At 39.7% G+C, this 18308-nt stretch overlaps 1 protein-coding gene across 1 annotated transcript in view; it reads right to left on the bottom strand.

Annotated features, from left to right (window-relative positions):
* LOC126100190 (mitogen-activated protein kinase-binding protein 1) overlaps positions 1-18308 on the bottom strand; it is a 366221-nt gene that overhangs the window by 24504 nt on the left and 323409 nt on the right. Inside the window, exons 23-24 of the mRNA XM_049910749.1 lie at positions 15129-15240; positions 5629-5739 (exon numbers count right to left, since the gene is read on the bottom strand). Coding sequence (XP_049766706.1) covers positions 5629-5739; positions 15129-15240 — 223 coding nt within the window. The remainder of the gene's footprint in view (positions 1-5628; positions 5740-15128; positions 15241-18308) is intronic.

Here is an 18308-nt window from a genome sequence, read left to right on the forward strand (position 1 = left end):
ACTGACAGATTAAAGTTTAGAGAAAAACTTCTAGTAATGCTAGATGTGGTAACTCCAGGTTACCAAATTTACCGCACCAGTACCTTGCTGGTCGTGAACACAACAAGATGTGAGATGCCGGCTCTTCTTGTTATGATTCAACTCCCCAGGTGGCATCTGACGGTCCGGTCTGGCCATCAGATGGCAGCACAATCAAACAGCAATGGCAACATCGCATTGAGGTCAGAGCATGCAGCCAACAGAGAGTGTGTCGAACTAACAACCTATCTATTATAATCCCACAGCAGAGGTCTCTCTTCCTCATTCTGTTACTGTTCACTCACGTATTCATTTGACTCTGCTCTCAGGACAATTGCTACTTATTTGGAAGCAGCTTATTGATGTACACCAATTTTTTTCTCATTAAGTGATTTGGTTAATCTATCCACATCCATTTGTGTGTGTTACTAAGCAAGTGGCAATGAGTTCAGTTCATTATTCGCAAGTGTTTTTCGCATCCTTTCAGACTGTCCTTCAACATTTACTGCAGCAGCAGCAGCCAATGTGGTTGAAAATGGAGCAGCAGTAACACACCGTCATGATGGACATAGTATTGTCAGGCCTGTTAAGTAGCCTCAAAGTTTGCTGGACTATCAGCCACCTTTCTCCACCTATCAGAAAGCTGCTGAAGACTGGGAATTGCATGAGAAATGTCTACAGCAACACTTCATGGTCTTCAAGGTAATATATATCTGCCGTTAGAGAAAATGTGTTGTTTGCTGACTGCATACCCGTGTTACTTCCACAAGAGTGGTGTTTCATCAGTGCAGGAAGCAACCACTTCAAACCTATAAGACATGAACTGTGGAGTTGAAATGTTTAAGTTTAAAGTTTCATTTCATTACCACCCAGTCTAAAGAAACTTATGCAGATACTGCAATTTCAGGTGCTATTATTAGGTCAGCCTCCAATAACGAGGTCTGCCAATGGGCACTGCAGTTTGAAGATCCCCTCCTTAGAAGAGGTACTTAAGATAGCACAAGAATTTGAAGTTTCCTGGCCTGTGGGCCATCAGATTCCTGGGCTAACATGGACCTCTGTCATTCCAGTACCCTTCAGAAGCAGAACTCATAGTGGTATACCATGTTCAGTCACATTCCGCTCCATACAAAAATGGCTATGGTGGACGAACTTCAGCAAGCCCCTGCCTTCCTGCCCAGCTTGTTTTATTCAACATGACCAGCCAGCCAGCCCTCAGCATTGGGCTTCTTGCCATCACTGTCGAAAGAAAGGATGGAGTGCAATTACATATCGACTCCAGCTGTGACTTTGAATTCTCAAGCTATGCACATTAATGCTGTTAGCAATGAATGTGACAATCTTGCAACTGTTTCTACCAAACTGTTCATCAATATGTGTATAATGGTATGCCTCTTCTATTTCAGGTCAATAAGGATGTGAAAGCATCGCTACTTAAGTCTAACACTTACTTGTGCCTCGCTTCTCCTCCACTGTCTGCTACTTAGGGTCATCTTGTCAGTTCCTTTCCGAAAAATTTGTTTGGTTTGCATGCTTTCATGGCATTAGGATTCACTGTCACCAATTCGATACATTCAGTGTCTGACCTCGCACCCTGTCAAGAAGGGGGTGACCTGCACAAGGAATATTTGTCCGTTTTTTTACACCTGGGCTAGGTAATACCACAGATTACAGGCTGCATACCACCTTCAAACCCATACTGAGATCTCATTTCTTTCATGCCAGGCCTATGGTATTGGCATTTTGTGACCAAGTAAAATAACAACTAGATTGGCTGACAGCATTAGGTGTCATGCAAACCATATTGTTCAGTCAATTGGCTGCACCATCGTTGATTATTAAGGAAGCAATAGGCAAGTTCAATCTTTGTGGCACTTTCAAGGTGGCAGACAATTAATTCAATCACCACTGAGGAGAACTCATGACAAAAATGGTGGGCAAGGACAGTATTTTTCAAAAATGGATTTGTCAGGAGCAGTTTTACAGCTACCGCCTGATGAAGAGTCTTGCTAGGTCCTTGTTGTCAATATGCCATACAGCCTCTACCAGTAGAACAGTTTAGTTTTTGGAGTCACCAGTGCTCCCCTTTTTCAACATTATTTGGAAACCTTTGTTGTATTAACTACCTTGACAACATCATCATCACTGATCTGAAAACTGAGGTCATCTTTGCAACTTTCAGCTTTTGTTTCAGACATTGCAAGACGGAGGTCTCAAGTGCAATCTGGATCAGTCTTATTATCTATAACCTTCCACTAAAGTCCTGCTGAGTACCTGAGGCACATAATTTCTCATCAGGTGGTACAGCCAAGCAATAGTCATATTGTGGCTATTGAGGCACTCTGTCATCATGCTACTGTGAAGGAGCTCCAGGCAGTTTTAGGCAAAGTCATATATTATCACAAGTTCCTGCTGCAGGCAGTTACAGTAGCATATCCTCTCAATCAATTACTCAAGAAAGGTGCATCATTTGTTTGGACTGCCTGTAAATAAGTGTTCCAGAAACTGAAAGATGGTTGGTGTCCCACCTGTGGGCGCCCACCTGCAATGAAGCCATCATTGTCAGGGTTATTTCCAGCCACACTATCCAGTGGTGGCTGACAGGGAACTTTTGACTCCACCAAGGGTGCCCATCGATGGTGTCCCAGATGACATGGGCTTTGCTCTCCTGTGTGCCAAGTGGCGCACCACATTGCAGGGTGGGACACAGGAGGTACACCATTTCTCTGTTGCCCCACCAAATGGAGAGGACAGTGGTACTCCCCTATTATCACATCTACCACACTGGCATCTCACTGGACACGAACACAACAGGATGCAAGGAGTCAGCTCATCTTGTTATGATTCAACTTGTCCTCACAGTGCCTAATGGCATAGGGCAGTCCACCTGCCAGTGGCACTATGAAACAGTGAAAACAACATCGCGTCAAGGTTAGTGAGTGCAGCCAACCATCAGTGTCATACTAGCGACCTATCTACAATAATCTTGGTGCAGATAGTTCCCTTCCTCATTCTGTTATGGTTCATTCCTGTGCTCTCTTGCACCTCTCTCAAGGTGCTGGGTACTTGTTTGGACTTGGCATAGCTATGCACACAGACTTTGTACTGAACTTACGAAATGTGTTCTCATTAGAGTAATCAAGTTACTCTGAATACTTATTTGTGTGTATTACTACACTAGGGTGCTCAGGTGGTAAGAGAAATGGATGCAACAGGAAAGAGCACAAGTTCAAGATCCAGTCTGAACAGCTCATTTTTTAGAGTGATTTATATCCAAATATAAAAACAAGATACTGTTTTTTAATCGCGTTAGCTCAATACAAAAATCATATTTACTGCACATTTTTAAGTATTATTGATATGTTCGTGCAAATATTAAGGTAAAGATTAAAAATAGTTTCTTTCCTACTGTCACAAACAGGCATGCACTAATAAAGTAAAGTTAAATTCAGAGCTCTGAATCAGCAACACCTACACATGGTGCACGCACACTACGTGTTGTACAACAAAACTAAACACATGCAGTTTGAAAGCTGTGTTCATGGTGTCAATATTGTCATAGGAATAAACACAGGTAGTGAACTTATAACCATAACATCAATAATGACCACTGCATAAGAATCTAGATTAGGGGCGAGAGTCATAATGTAGATACAAATTTGATCATGCAGCAGAAGTTATGTGTGTTCAGAAAGTGATGTTCAGAGGCTCACTGAAGTAATCATTTATTGCTTGCTACACCGTTAATAAACCAAAGGTAATGATACCTTCAAGGATTCTATTCACATACAAGTGAAAAATATTCACACTGTTCAGCAATGACCACTTGTGAAATCCCAGGTGTCTTCTTTCTTGTTGATGCAATAGAGGTAACATCTCTCTGTCACTGATCATAACTTCACTCACTGTTATTGCAACCATTTTGTGAATACCACTAAAATAGAGCTTCACAGTATGTTATGGAATGCTTGGGAAAGTTAAAAGTTAAGTAAATTTATAGTTATCCAACTGCTTAGAAAATGCAACAGTGTGTTAAATTAAATCAAACAATAGAAAACTGAGGATTGAATGTAACAATATTATGAAAAGGGAAGTTGCTACCATATAGTGGAGATGCTGAGTCACAGATAGGCACAACAAAAAGACTATCACAAATAAAGCTTTCAGCAATTGAGGAATTGAGGCCTTCGTCAACAATAGATCACACACACACACACACACACACACACACACACACACACACACACACACACACACACACACACACACACACACGACTGCACAGGAAACTGAAACCAGTTTTCAGTTGCCTGAGACAACGTGTGTGTGTGTGTGTGTGTGTGTGTGTGTGTGTGTGTGTGTGTGTGTGTGTGTGGTGTGTGTGTGTGTGTGTGCGCGCGCGCCCGCGTCTGTTGTCTATTGTTGACAAAGGCATTAATGCCCGAAAGCTTTATATGTGACAGTCTTTTTGTTGTGACTATCTGCGAATCAGTGTCTCTGCTATATGGTGAGTAGCAAATTTCCTTTTCATAATGTTGCAACAATGTGTTACCTATGTTTCCAGAATGAGATTTTCACTCTGCAGCGGAGTGTGCGCTGATATGAAACTTCCTGGCAGATTAAAACTGTGTGCTCGACCGAGACTCAAACTCGGGACCTGTTACTTATGTTACCTATGTTACTGGAGAAATAAGTCAGCAACATTCTCCATCAGAATACATCCATATACGAGTGTTGCATCTTATCTCTTGGATAAACGAGGAGCATTCTTTTACTCAATTAGCCATCACAAAGATGATGATTATGTTGATTCAGTATGTAATTGTGAAACAGTGAATGGCTTAGCACTGGCAAGTCAGGACTACTTAGAACTGAGGATGAAGGGATATTAACATGGGGGTTGAAAATATCATGGACCACAAAAACAGAACAGTATTCAGTTCAAAGTGCTGACTGTGGTCAGTGTCATTTAACAAACCACAAATTTCATTTCCTTCTTCAACAAGAGTTGAAGTATAGGGGAAGAAAGATTGAAACAATTGGTTTTCAAATTCCCAGTAGTGTCAAATTATAGGGAGAATTAATGAACAAACAAACACTTATACATCTGATTAACTGCCATGGGCGCTGCATTGAGCATTAAGATGATATCAGTACAAAGTACAAACTCCTCAAAGCGTATCAAAGTGCTCTTATCTTGTAATGAAAGCAGTCAATTACTGCACCTATTTTACCAACAGAATTCAGTGACATAGTTCAACTTCAGTGGCTCAAACTGTTTCTTTTATGAGCTCTAAAATGAGAAGCAGGAGTTTGGAGTGGCACATTTGGATCATACTAAATTACAACAGAACAAAATAATTATTATGTTGTAAATAATAGTACTGTGTGGCATTCCAGCCCAAGAATCTGTCTTTTCCTACATTGCTGATATTGTGTACAACCTGTTCTTTCATTATTAAGAACTATTTTGTTCAAACTAGAAGGCTTTCAAGTCTTTTCCATTTCTGAGAAATTTCCAGAGTTGCCATTCAAGTCAGAGAGCATGAAATTTATAGAAAGTTTTTGATATCTACTACAATATGTGTGAAGAGTTACATAATACAATACCTTGCACAGGACCACCATGCAAAGGACGCCTCGAAGGTTTCGATAAGTCACTCAGCGAACAAGACCTTCGCAGATCTCCTGAATCAATATCTCCACCATCATCACTGTCCACTATGCAAAAAATAAAACAATGCATGCAGCTGTACTACAAAGCAACAAAAAAAAAAAAAAAACATAAAAATAATAAAATTTGGAGTAAACAAAATGTGTTATAGAGTTCACATATGCACGTTAAAAGTCTGTATTTAAGAAATGACAAATATATAAAGCATGGCATGCCAATTTTTACACATTTCAATAATCATCTACAATGCTTTCTAATGGCACACAGTAAGTGTATTGTAAATTCAAACAAAATAGTAGGTGTGTAGGACATATTATGATGCAAAAATACATTTGTTTGCTACTTTACAGCATAGCTTTAAAGCACTGTTTAATATGGTACTGTAATTCATATTATGATCACTGCTAGTAAGAATTTAAGTTTTATAAATTTTACAAGGTATTGCGTATTGGAACCAGATACTTTGTCACACCTACACAGATAAATGTATACTTAAAATATACAGGTAATGAAATAAACAAAATAAAGGGGGCTGAAACAAGGCTTGCATTTAAGAGAACATATTTTTAAAGTACTCAGTTGCATGTTGGAACTGTTTATATTATAAATAAGATACAACAGGATGCCAGCATTACACAGGGAACACGTGTAACAATCAAGAACATGCAAGTAATTATGCAATGTAGCAACTGAAAGTAATAGATTGAACTAATGGCACAGTAATTTTATCATTTGATAAGACCATATTCATAGTGGCTCACATAATTTTATGCCACTGATATGAGTGATATAGCATGCTCTGCAACACTGTATAATGTGTGAGAATTTAAGTGGAAACATGCTCCCTACAATCCTCCTCCTCCTCCTCCTCCTCCTCCTCCTACACATTCTCTCCATAGTCTTATTTTTTCCAACTTTTTTGTTTTTGTTGCCAACTTCTGCATTCAGTTTCTGTAACACACAGATTTGCCCTCTCTCTGCCTGTTATAACTTCCAAAGTTTTCAAGTCTTATCTGTCTCCTACATTATACTGTTTGTTTGCCACTGACCCTATTGACTACATGTCCCTTAATGCAAGAATCAGAATGACCTTCTTATTTAATCCTAAAAGTGCTCCCATTTCTGTACCACTTTCTGCTCAATTAACAGATAAAGCAATGTCAGGTTTGCATCACAAAAAGCTTCGAGTTTACACTACATTTCAAAGCACAAACATAGCATCAAACTGAAAGGGTAGTGTCCTGTGAAGTAAGTGCTCTCAGCTTTTTATTCCCACAATGTTACTTTGGTTGGGTAGTTCCCAATGAATGTAGTTCTTCTCCAGCACAGAATTACCTTCTACAAAATTTTCTTTGTATTTGAAAAAAAGTAAGAATCTTCTAATAAACGAAACAGTGGTGTGAAGGAAGACACAAACAAACAATGCCTTATAATTTACTAGACTAACATTAGCTCAATTTATGGGCAGCCTGAAATATTTTACTATTTCCTTAATGCACTTTTCTTGCCTATCAATCAAAAAGAACAATCACATTTTAAAAATCGCCCCCCACAGGGTAAAAAAATATTTTTGCTTCCCTTGGAAGTAAGTGGATATTAGTGCAAAAGTGATACTGGTGGGAAGTATGTAAAGTGCGGATGAGAGGATGTTTCTTGTGATGACAGCTGCAAAATACAAGGTCAGCTCAAAAAATTCTGGAACAATTGTAATTTCGCGCCAATGATGTGTTGGAGTCAGATGTGGTTGGCATCCTTTCACATGCTTGTGTTTAATATGTAACTGCCTGAAGTTTCAGTGTTGTATGTCTGTTATTTATTGTTCAGTGTTGTATTAAATTTTGCATCAAACTCATGAAAACCTTTAAAGAGACACATCAAATGATGCAGAAAGCCTATGGTGGTGAGTGCTTAAGTCATACTCAGTGTTACAAATAGTTCACACCATTTAAAGAAGGTCGGATGGAAGTTAAAGATGACTCTTGTTCATAACGTCCTTCAACATCTACCGATGATGCCCATGTCAGCAGCGTCAATGAAATTGTGTGTGCCAATCAAAGACTGACTGTCCAAGACATTGCAGAAGAATGTAGCATTTCAGTTGGATCATGTGATGTAATCCTGCTACAGCATCTTGGAATGCATCATGTTGCTGCCAGATTCATCCCACGGCTCATGAGTCAAGGCCAGAAAGACCTTCGCCTCGCAATCTGTGAAGAGCTTTTGAATCAGGCAAATGAAATTGAGATGTTCCTTAAGACAATCATAACTACTGATGAGCCATGGGTCTACAGTTATGATTCTGACACCATGGTTCAATCTTCAGAATAGGATGGGAAAGATTCTCCAAGACCAAAAAAGGCTCATCAGATCAGGCCAAACATCAAAGCCATGCTGGTGGTTTTCTTTGACTTTGAAGGATTGGTTCATCATGAATTTGTGCCACAGGAACAAACTGTTAATCAATGATACTATTGGGACGTGTTGTGACACCTGTGAGAAAATGTGAGAAGGAAATGGCCTGAAATGTGGCGAGACAATTCATAGCCCTTGCATAAAGATAACAAATCCACACACCCATCCCTGTTGGTGCATGACTATTGCACAAAAAGTGAGATCACTGTGCTGCCTCATCCTCTGTACTCTCCAGACCCAGCCTCTGTGGCCTTTTTTTAATTCCGAAGTTGAAAACTCCATTGAAAGGACGAAAATTTGCAAAAACAGATGAGATAGCAGAAAATTTTCAGATGACACATCACATGATCCACACGAGGCATACCAAGACTGCTTCCAGAAGTGGAAATGGTGTCAGCACCAGTGTATCAACTGCGGAGTAGAGTATTTTGAAGGAGACCATGCAAAATAAGTAACAGGTAAGCATAGAAAATTTTTTAGACAAAGTTCCGGAACTTTTTGAACAGACATCATGCTTCTGCTTGAGTCGAAGTACTGATTCAACATTTCACGCATTACTCCAACCTGTATCAATATACTACTCAACAGCAGAATTTGAATAGTCTTTAGAACTCAGAAAATATGCTATGCACATTATCTTATTTCAAATGTTGGGAGATAAATAAAAGAAGCATGGAGAGAGAGACTGTGGAGAGGAGGGTGTGAGTACAGGGCAAGTGACGGCACGGTTTTCGGGCAGCAGTGGAGGTTAGTGTGGGGCCAAGGCTATTGGAGATTGAGGCCAGGAAGATTACAGGTTCAAATGATGTGTTGTAAGGACAATTTCGCTCTATGTAATTCAGAGATGCTGGCATTGGAGGAGGGGGTGGGGTGGGGTGGGGGGTGGGGGGGGGTGGGGGAGAGAGAAGGATCCATATGACACAGATTGTGAAGCAGCCGTTGAAATCTAGCACATTGTGCTCAGCAGCATGTAATGCTACTGGATGCTCCACTCTGCTCTTTATTGAAACTTCCTGGCAGATTAAAACTGTGTGCGCAACCGAGACTCGAACTCGGGACCTTTGCCTTTCGCGGGCAAGTGCTCTACCATCTGAGCTACCGAAGCATGACTCACGCCCGGTACTCACAGCTTTACTTCTACCAGTACCTCGTCTCCCGCAGGAGAGCTTCTGTAAAGTTTGGAAGGTAGGAGACGGGGTACTGGCAGAAGTAAAGCTGTGAGTACCGGGCGTGAGTCGTGCTTCGGTAGCTCAGATGGTAGAGCACTTGCCCGCGAAAGGCAAAGGTCCCGAGTTCGAGTCTCGGTCGGGCACACAGTTTTAATCTGCCGGGAAGTTTCATATCAGCGCACACTCCGCTGCAGAGTGAAAATCTCATTCTGCTCTTTATTATTTGTCTCATCCACTGTGAACTGCTAAACTGTGGTTATATCTTTACTGACAAGGAAAAGTCCCCAACAGTGCATCAACTTTTTGAAACCACCTATATGGGAATGTAGATTAAGGTCCCATACACCCTGCAACCATTCACCCTGGTGGGCCATCATTTGTAACTGACATAATAATAATAATAATAATAATAATAATAATAATAATTCAGATTTTTGTGTGGTGCTCTACCACTTTAAATAGTAATGTTTTACAAACTGGTTGCGCAATATAATGGTTGTAGTACTAATCTGACATGCAAGAGGTTGCAGATTTGAATCTCGTTATGTGCTTTAAAATCTTTTGTTTTTAAATCTTTATCAAAATTATTTTGATAATTATTTTTATTGAATTATTTGGTTGAAACATATTTTTTAATTTCTATTCCTTTGGAACATCATTCTAATCACCATATTAGGTTTCTCAATTGCTCTCATTTTTAATTCCCATCATTCGTTTTCCAGTTGCAATCTTTTGTGATGTGAAGTTAATTATTGAAATATTTTTATTTATCTATCATAATACTTAATTATTTGAAAATGCCAATCTATCAGTTAAAAAACAAAAGAGTACATAATCTATTTATATGTGCAGTGGTGTCAAAAATGTTATTTTCATTAGAAGATGTACATTTGCTTGGACGGTAATCATCACACCAACATTTAAAACTTAAGTTCTTATTGCACAATGGATAAAATAATGCAGATGAGGATTTAAATGAAAGAATGGATTATAAGTACAGAGAAATTAAAGGAAAACAATGAATATAAATAATGATTGCAAGAATAAGGACGAAAATATAAGATGAGGAAATGGAAGAAATTAAGTCAATATTAATACACGCAATCATTAAAATCACAAGCACAAAGATTCCCACTGGAAAATGAATAATGGGAATTAAAAATGAGAGCAATTAGAAAGTTAATACAGTGATTAAAATGACATTACAAAGGAATAGAGGAAAATTTAAATCTCCCAGTAAGTTTCATTTCAGCGCACACTCCAATGCAGAGTGAAAATTTCATTCTGGAAACATGCACCAGGCTGTGGCAAAGCCATGTCTCTGCAATATCTTAATTCCAGGAGTGCTAGTTATGCAAGTTTCGCAGGAGAGCTTCTGTGAGGTTTGGAAGGTACAGGAGTGGAACTGGTGGAATTGGAGCTGTGAGGACAGGTTGTGAGTTGTGCTTGGGTAGCTCAGTTGGTACAGCACTTGCACACGAAAGGCAAAGGTCCCAAGTTCGAGTCCCAGTCCGACACACAGTTTTAATCTTCCAGTAAGTTTCACATCAGTGCACACTCAACTGCAGAGTGAACATTTCATTCTGGAAGCATTTAAAATCTATTAACTGAATAGAAGTAATTATTAAACTTATTTTAATAAACATTTTAAAATATAAGATTCAAAGCACCTAATGAGATTCGAACCTCTTGCATATCAGGCTAATATTATAACCACTAAACTATGTGACCAGTTTGTAAAACACTATTTTTTTAAAGTTGTAGAGCATCACACAAAATTTCAAAATTTTTTTCATCACTTACCCGCAACCGATGGCCCACCAGGATGAATAGTTGTAGGGTGTAATACCTGGGACCTCAACCTACATCACTGTATAGATGGTTTCGAAAAATTAATTCCATCTTGTGAGTACTAATGATGTCACTGCATCAGAAAATTTTGAAAAGAATTTGAAGATAATTTGGTTACTCCCAATGGTGATCTACTCCATGGGCGGATGGGTGGGTGGGCGGGTGGCTATATGACACATTCCATAGGTAACATTTCACAAAGGAGGTATTTTGTGAATTAAACTATGAACAAGGAAAGCTGATTCTGTAGTGTCACAGTGTACGACAGCTGTATTGCGTATGCCAAGCGAATGATGAAGAATGAAGGATTACCGCAGCTGGTGTGTAAGGTGTTTGGACATACAAAACAAGGGAGGAGAGCTGGGTTGGGATCTGCATCAAACTTCCCCCAATATTTTCTATCTGAGACAAAGATTAGGTGTGCAAAGTTCACAAGTTGAAAAGCTGAATTACTTTGTCCAATATCTCACTCAACGGCCCACGAAACCATCAACAGTGCTTTCTGTAGACTGATGGTTGTCTTCCATCATATCATTGCAACCATTAATTTATTTACATACATGCACTCTGAGAGACAGATTTTAACAACTTTGGTTTTATCTAAACCCTATTAAAAAGTGTGAAGAGCACAGCAGAGAATGTTTCTCATTGTGCCTGTAAAGTGCTCTTTCCATCTCACTTACTAACATAGCGTGACGATGATGATTGTTTGTAATGTTCTGTATGTGTTTGCTTCCTTTGTACACCACCTCATGGGCTGGAGATCAGACCATCAGTGTTGTGGATGTGTAGATATACCGTTTTTCCCATACGCCAATCTGGTTAATATAGAATCTAATCTGATTAAGATAATGCACACTTTAGCAAAATTTTTGGATACTGTACGGTGGGAAAAAAATCTTATTTTAACTGATACTTACTCTTTTGAAAGCACATACTTTTCTGTCATATTTAAATTCAATACTGAGTCACCAACATTTTGAACTGGACACCAGCAATAAACATTAAAATTTTATTTCAGTGTCACTACAAATGAATCTTAATGGTGACCCCCTGTATGAATATGGCCCTATATTAACATCTTTATTATTCATGCAATTAGCTGCCACTGGTGTGCCTGGACAAGCTCAAGATATACATGCAAGGCTACTGGGGAGCATTGCCAGGGTGGAGGGTACCTGCACTGTACTTCGAGGGAAGCAACTGCTTGGCCAGATGGTGACGCTGGACAGGTGCCCTCGATGCTGGTGGCCAAGCCCGTTTGGGGGAGTTGGCAGCAGAAGAGGATGTGGCAGGTGTTGATGAACCAGAACCACCTCCAGCCATAGGGAAGCTATCCTCTTCTAGGTCAGACACTTCTGCATCCTCCAAAACATTTTCAAAGCTCTTCCTGAGAAGTTTCACTCCTACAGAAGGGATCACATCTGGCCTTTGACTGGGTCGAATTTTGACACATCCAGGGTCTGTACCTCCAATCTCTCCCTTTGTCTCAGTCTGCTTCCCTACTTTGTTTCTCATAGTTTCCTTAAGTTGGCCCGATAAACGCTTAATGAGATTTGCAGTATCACTTAAGTTTTTTATTGTGTTTTCACCATCACTCAACTGTCTTTCATTTTCACCACTGTTCATTATGCTCAGCGATTTTCTCTCATTATTTGTCTGGTTGGTTAAGATGCTGCCATTATCCCCATCAGAATTTCTGCCGACATCTAATTTTGTCACATTTTCTCGTACTACAGAATGTGGCGGTGGTTTTTGCCGTGGTTTTGGGGGAGGTTTGTGAGCTATTTTGCCAACGGGCTTTGGTGCAGTGGGAGGTCTGTAGGAACTGAGGTTGCTCTTTGGTTTAGATTCTTCAGATAATGAGTTACAAGGGGATTCCTGGCAACTGTCGGATGCTCTTGTGTTCATATAGGATGGTGAAAGTGGTGGTCCATTTAAATCTGATCCTTCAACTGCCATTTTGATCTGAGGTTGTATTATGATGGAGGTAGGAGTTTGTGGCCTACTCCTGGGGTACGAATTTTTTCTGTATGTCGGTATGGGAGGTTTAGCTGGCTCTGAAAACTGTGACATCAGATTTTCTCCTTTCATCACTCGTTTAGATGGTGTCTGTGGCCTACTACTGGGTGCTATTGGTGGCTTGCTGTAAACTGTCAGTCCTGTGGTTTCCACAACCAAAGTTTTTGATCTAGTATCTTGCAAACTTCTTGTACGAAATATAGTGCGATGTCTATTTTCTTCTACAGAGTCACTAGGATTTTCCTGATGTTCCAAACTCGGTGGAATTGAACCTCTACACTGTCTACTGTACACACCGGCAGCTATGTCAAATCCTTTATTGACAAAACCACAACTTTCTCCTCTTTGGAAATCACTGTCATCTGTTAAAACACTCTCTGTGCTTTGACAAGAATCTCTGTGACGAGCTTGCAGTTCTCTGTGATGGAAATCTCCTGTCTCTAGTATACCTTCTGTACTCCGACAAGAGTCTCGTCTGTATCTGGGCTGCGTGCAGTCTTCTCCAAGTATACTTTCCTGACTGGTGCCATGTCGCAAAGAAAGGAAGAAGCTCGCACTGCTGTGGCGGTCCTGTTCTTCTTCACACATTTCCAGTATGTCTCCTGAACTAGATAGTTGACCACTGGTATCTGAAAGGATGCTTTCTTGGCTGCAAGAAGTTAGTCCTTTGTGGCGATCAGCAGCACTTGAAAGACGCCTTTCCATGTACTGTCTGTGCGGCTTCGTAAATATCTGATAATCACTTACACAACGACGAGGAGTGCGGCTACTGAACTCACTAGGTTCTTCCAGAGAATCTGAACTGAAGTTTCCAGCTCCATCGTCTTCCTCATCACAACTATCCAAAAGGTTCTCTGAGCTAGAAGCATTTGTTTGTCCAATTGTTGCTGGCAAAGATTCTGATGACTTTGCTGCCACTACTTTTGCATCTTTCTTAAATTCCTGGTCCTTATCTGAAAGAGTATTAAGATCAATGAAGTAGCTACAAGATCGCCTTGTCTGCAGAAGCTTGCTATGTCTAGCAGCTGACTCTGAATCTGTTAAATTTTGAAATAGTGCAGTGGGCGAGTTCAACTCATCACAGACTGGTGATTCTGGCAGAGAATAATTCACAGAGGAGGGCTTCACTGCTCTACCTTGACGCAATTTGCTGGTGCTGATGTTCGAAGTCAGATTCAAGAATACAGGACGCTTACTGGGAGAACATGGTGGTTTAGTCTTGGCCTGACTTTTTGTCTCATTAGCCGTATTACAGGAGTTGTTTCTAACAGCATTAAAGATTTTAGTAGTTGCAGTGATTGCAGCAGTTGTGTTAGTAGGAGTGGTGGCAGCAGTGTTAGCAGTACTAACAGTGGCAGTAGCATCAACAGCATTATTAGTAGTTATGTTAATAGAACACGATGCAGTATTAATAATAGCATCAGATATCTCAACACTGTCATCACCTGAAGAGGCAAGAGTGTTTATACGTTTCAGAATACCAGGACTTTTTGGAGGAGTTGTAACTATACCACAAGGTGGCGTGTCAATTTCCAAAGAATCTCTATCCATAGGTAAGCTCAAGAGCTTTGGTGTTCTCTTGACAATGGGCAAAGTATGGTAGATGGCTGATTTGTTTGAAATGAGATTTGAATTTGTTCTCTTTGATTTAGCTGAAGTTGGGCCGTTCACAATAGTTTGTTGAGGAGAATCCTTTGCCGGCAGATAAGGCTGGGTTCTACCCAGATCTGTTTTTCCAACAGAACTCTTGTCTGTAGATCTTGCTGATGAAGGCATGTATTTGCACAGTGTTGCTGATGATGCTAGAGGACTTTCTGGATAAGGATATGTTGGGGGATGGTTGGGCTGTGTGTAGAATTTTGAGAGGACACTATGAGGACCAGTCAGTAATGTCTGTGGTGGGAGTGACAGAAGTGGTTTAGTCGTTTCAGACTGGAGTGTAATGCTCATCCTATGCCGGATGACTGTAGCGTATCTTTTACCTCCTGCAGATGTGTAGCGTTGTGCCAGGCCTGTTGGCCGGAAATTCTTATCTGGTAGATGGCTCAGATCTGTTGTACTCTGGCTGGTTTTCAAGTTGGAGCGATGCCCTACCTGCACCAGAAATTCAGTATTAGTACTAAGGCATAACTTAGTGTCACATGTGACAAATGACAATTGTCAACTCTTAGTCAAATATATATCAAACATAACTAGAAAAAAGTTTTTTCTCGTAACATGACAATCACTAACAATAGACTAAAAGTTATAAAATTTATAGTTAGTGGGAACAACATCTTCTGTAACCTAGGAATGGGTCTGCTTCATTTAACAAAATATCACTAGCCTTTGTACATTGTACAACATATTTCAGATGTGAAAAATGTGCTTCACATCAGTAAACAAACTGCGAGTATGAATCCACAAAAGAAAATATGTAAAACTAACTATATTGAATACAGCTGACTGACTTCCAGGCCAAAGTGAGAATATGTGAGAATATCATTACCTTTTCATTTTAACAGGGAGGTGGAGCATCATCATTTATTAAATGTCTAGGGACAATTGGACATTGACTTTTGTTTAAGAATATACTTGCACTCTCTTATTTTGTCAGCATCTAAATTGTAAAGCCTTATCTTTACTGTTCAATTCTGATGCTTTATTGCTTAGTAAAATCTAATGTGGTATACCCTGCCAGTACCTTTGTTTTGTTACAAATGCAGCACAGTCTGGTTTAATTATTTAAACAATATCCTCTGGGTAGAATATTTTTTCCTGGAGTTTGTGTAGTGCCATGGGATCAAAACTTCAAACTTTTCACAGTGTTAGTATCTCCTTATACTAATATATGTAGCACAGAGTGTCTGAAAAGTCACTGTGCATTATGTTCAAAGTTCAAAGCTAAGTTGGCAGAACTGTTTTTTCCATTTATGTGCAATTGTTTTTTTTAAATTCTTTCTACAGTTAGATAACATTTAACTGTTTGTTCAGTCGATGAAAGCTACTTAATGTGATATTTAGTGTTTAGATATTCAACTTGTTTTTAAATTTTCAAGTTTTTTTAAATTATGGTGCTTTCAACTGAGGTACATATTTTGCAATTAGGTGATAAATACACAGATTTAGTGCAGAAGGTAGCTGTTGAAAAAGTACTGGAAACAGACCTCATTGCAGTGCAGTTCATCAACTTACTGAGAAATTTCGAGAGAGATGCCCAGTGTTACCAGGTGTAGAAGTATGAAACTCTAATTTCCCTATAGACGGTGCTAGCCGTCAGTGTAGGGCCTGTGAGACTGCATCTGCTGTGCCATCCGCTTCCTGTAACGGCTGACGACAAATGTCAACATGCAGTAGCACAAGTTCCATACATCTGTTTCAAAACCATAAACATGTAGAGTTTTGTGCCTAGAGGCTACGATTTGCAGACAGCATTGGTTTTCTGTTATCATTTGAAGAAAACTGCTGCAGAATTTCATCAAATGCTTGTCGAAGCTTTCGGCTAACACACTCTTGGGAAAACACAGGGTTTAGAGTGGTTCAAAACATTCAAAAGTGGTGATTTTGATCTGAGAAACAATGAGCATGGGAAACCACTGAAAAAGTTCAAAGACAAATAATTGCAGGCCTTATTGGAAGCCATTTCTCTTCAGTTGAAAGCTATGGGAATGAGCAAAAAGTGGGAAAATGGATTCCACATAAATTGAATGAAAGACAGCAAGCAAATCAAAAGACCACTTGCGAAATGCTGCTCGCCAGATACAAAAGGAAGTCGTTTCTCCATCGAAATATGGATATATTTTCAGAATCCTAAGTGTCATAAATCATGAGTGCATCCAGGCAAACCATCAACACTGCAAGATCAAACTGCTTTGGAAAGAAGACAATGGTCTGTGTTTGGTGGTATCAGAAGGGTGTTATCTATTATGATGTGCTAAAATCTGGTGAAACTGTTAACACTGATCACTACCAACAGCAAATGACCAATTTAAATGAGTATTTTGTGAAAAATGACTGGAATGTGGAAAAAAGCATCACAAAGTCATATTGCTCCGTGATAACACCCCATCACACACAGCAAAACGGGTCAGGGAAACGATCGAGGTGTTCAGTTAGGAAATAGTAGGTCATGAGGCTTATTCTCCAGACTTGGCTCCACCTGATTATCATCCATTTGCATCACTGGGACACGCTCTCACTGAACAACACTTCAATTAGTATGAAAATGGCTTGCTGACTGGTTCGCTTCGAAAGAAGAACTGTTTTTTTGGTGTGGCATTCATAGCCTGCTGGAGTGGTGGGAGAAATGTATAAATAGCATGGAGACTATTTTGTATAAAATATTGTTTATCAATTTCAAACAACAGTTGTGTCATTATTGCCACCAAAATGACGGTTTCATACTTCTGCACCTGGTAGATGTCGAAGGAATTGGAAGGCCTTCTAAACTGAACATACTGAAGTTTTTGGATATTTCTGAGTTTATACAGCAGAGCTGGCAAAATCAATACACAAGTTGGCACAAGAAAAAGGTTTGGGGCTTGCAACCACACATAATCCAGTTACACAAACACTGAAATTGTTCCTGTATAAAGTGACAGCAATGTACGAATTGAAAGATGCGGATCTTGAGAAAAGGGAATCCATTACTGTGAATGGTTTGCATATTTTGTTGAGAGGAGTATCAGTAATGTCACCTTCTATACAGAGGAGTCCTGGTACAGAATTGTCATACTGTGCTTGAAATGTCACTGTGAGATCAGAAAATTGGGGTGAAGGTAGCAGTACAGAGATGGTGCATTACTGGACCTTTATTATTAATTGAAGAAACTGAACAGTGAATGTTATTATTTAATGATCTACAATTTCATTGGCCAGAAAAGGAAGATGAAATGGTTTCAACAAGATGATACTACTGCACGCAAAACTGGTAACACTATCCCTCTTGTGAAAGAGTTTTTTTAGGGACAATGCTGCCTCAAAAAGCCTATGGCCCCCTCACTTGCCAGACCTTACTCCAGCAAAATCTGCTGTGTACTGTATTCGCCAACACATGCTCTGTGACTTAAAAACTAAAGTAACTGTGCAATGAGAAGCATATCGCAATCGGATCTACAGGAAGTGTTTTCTAATAAAATTAAGCAGGTTCAGACTTGTATAGCCATCTAAGGATGTCATCCCCA

This window comes from Schistocerca cancellata, chromosome 9 (genome assembly GCF_023864275.1).
Source record: "Schistocerca cancellata isolate TAMUIC-IGC-003103 chromosome 9, iqSchCanc2.1, whole genome shotgun sequence".
Taxonomy (NCBI): domain Eukaryota; kingdom Metazoa; phylum Arthropoda; class Insecta; order Orthoptera; family Acrididae; genus Schistocerca; species Schistocerca cancellata.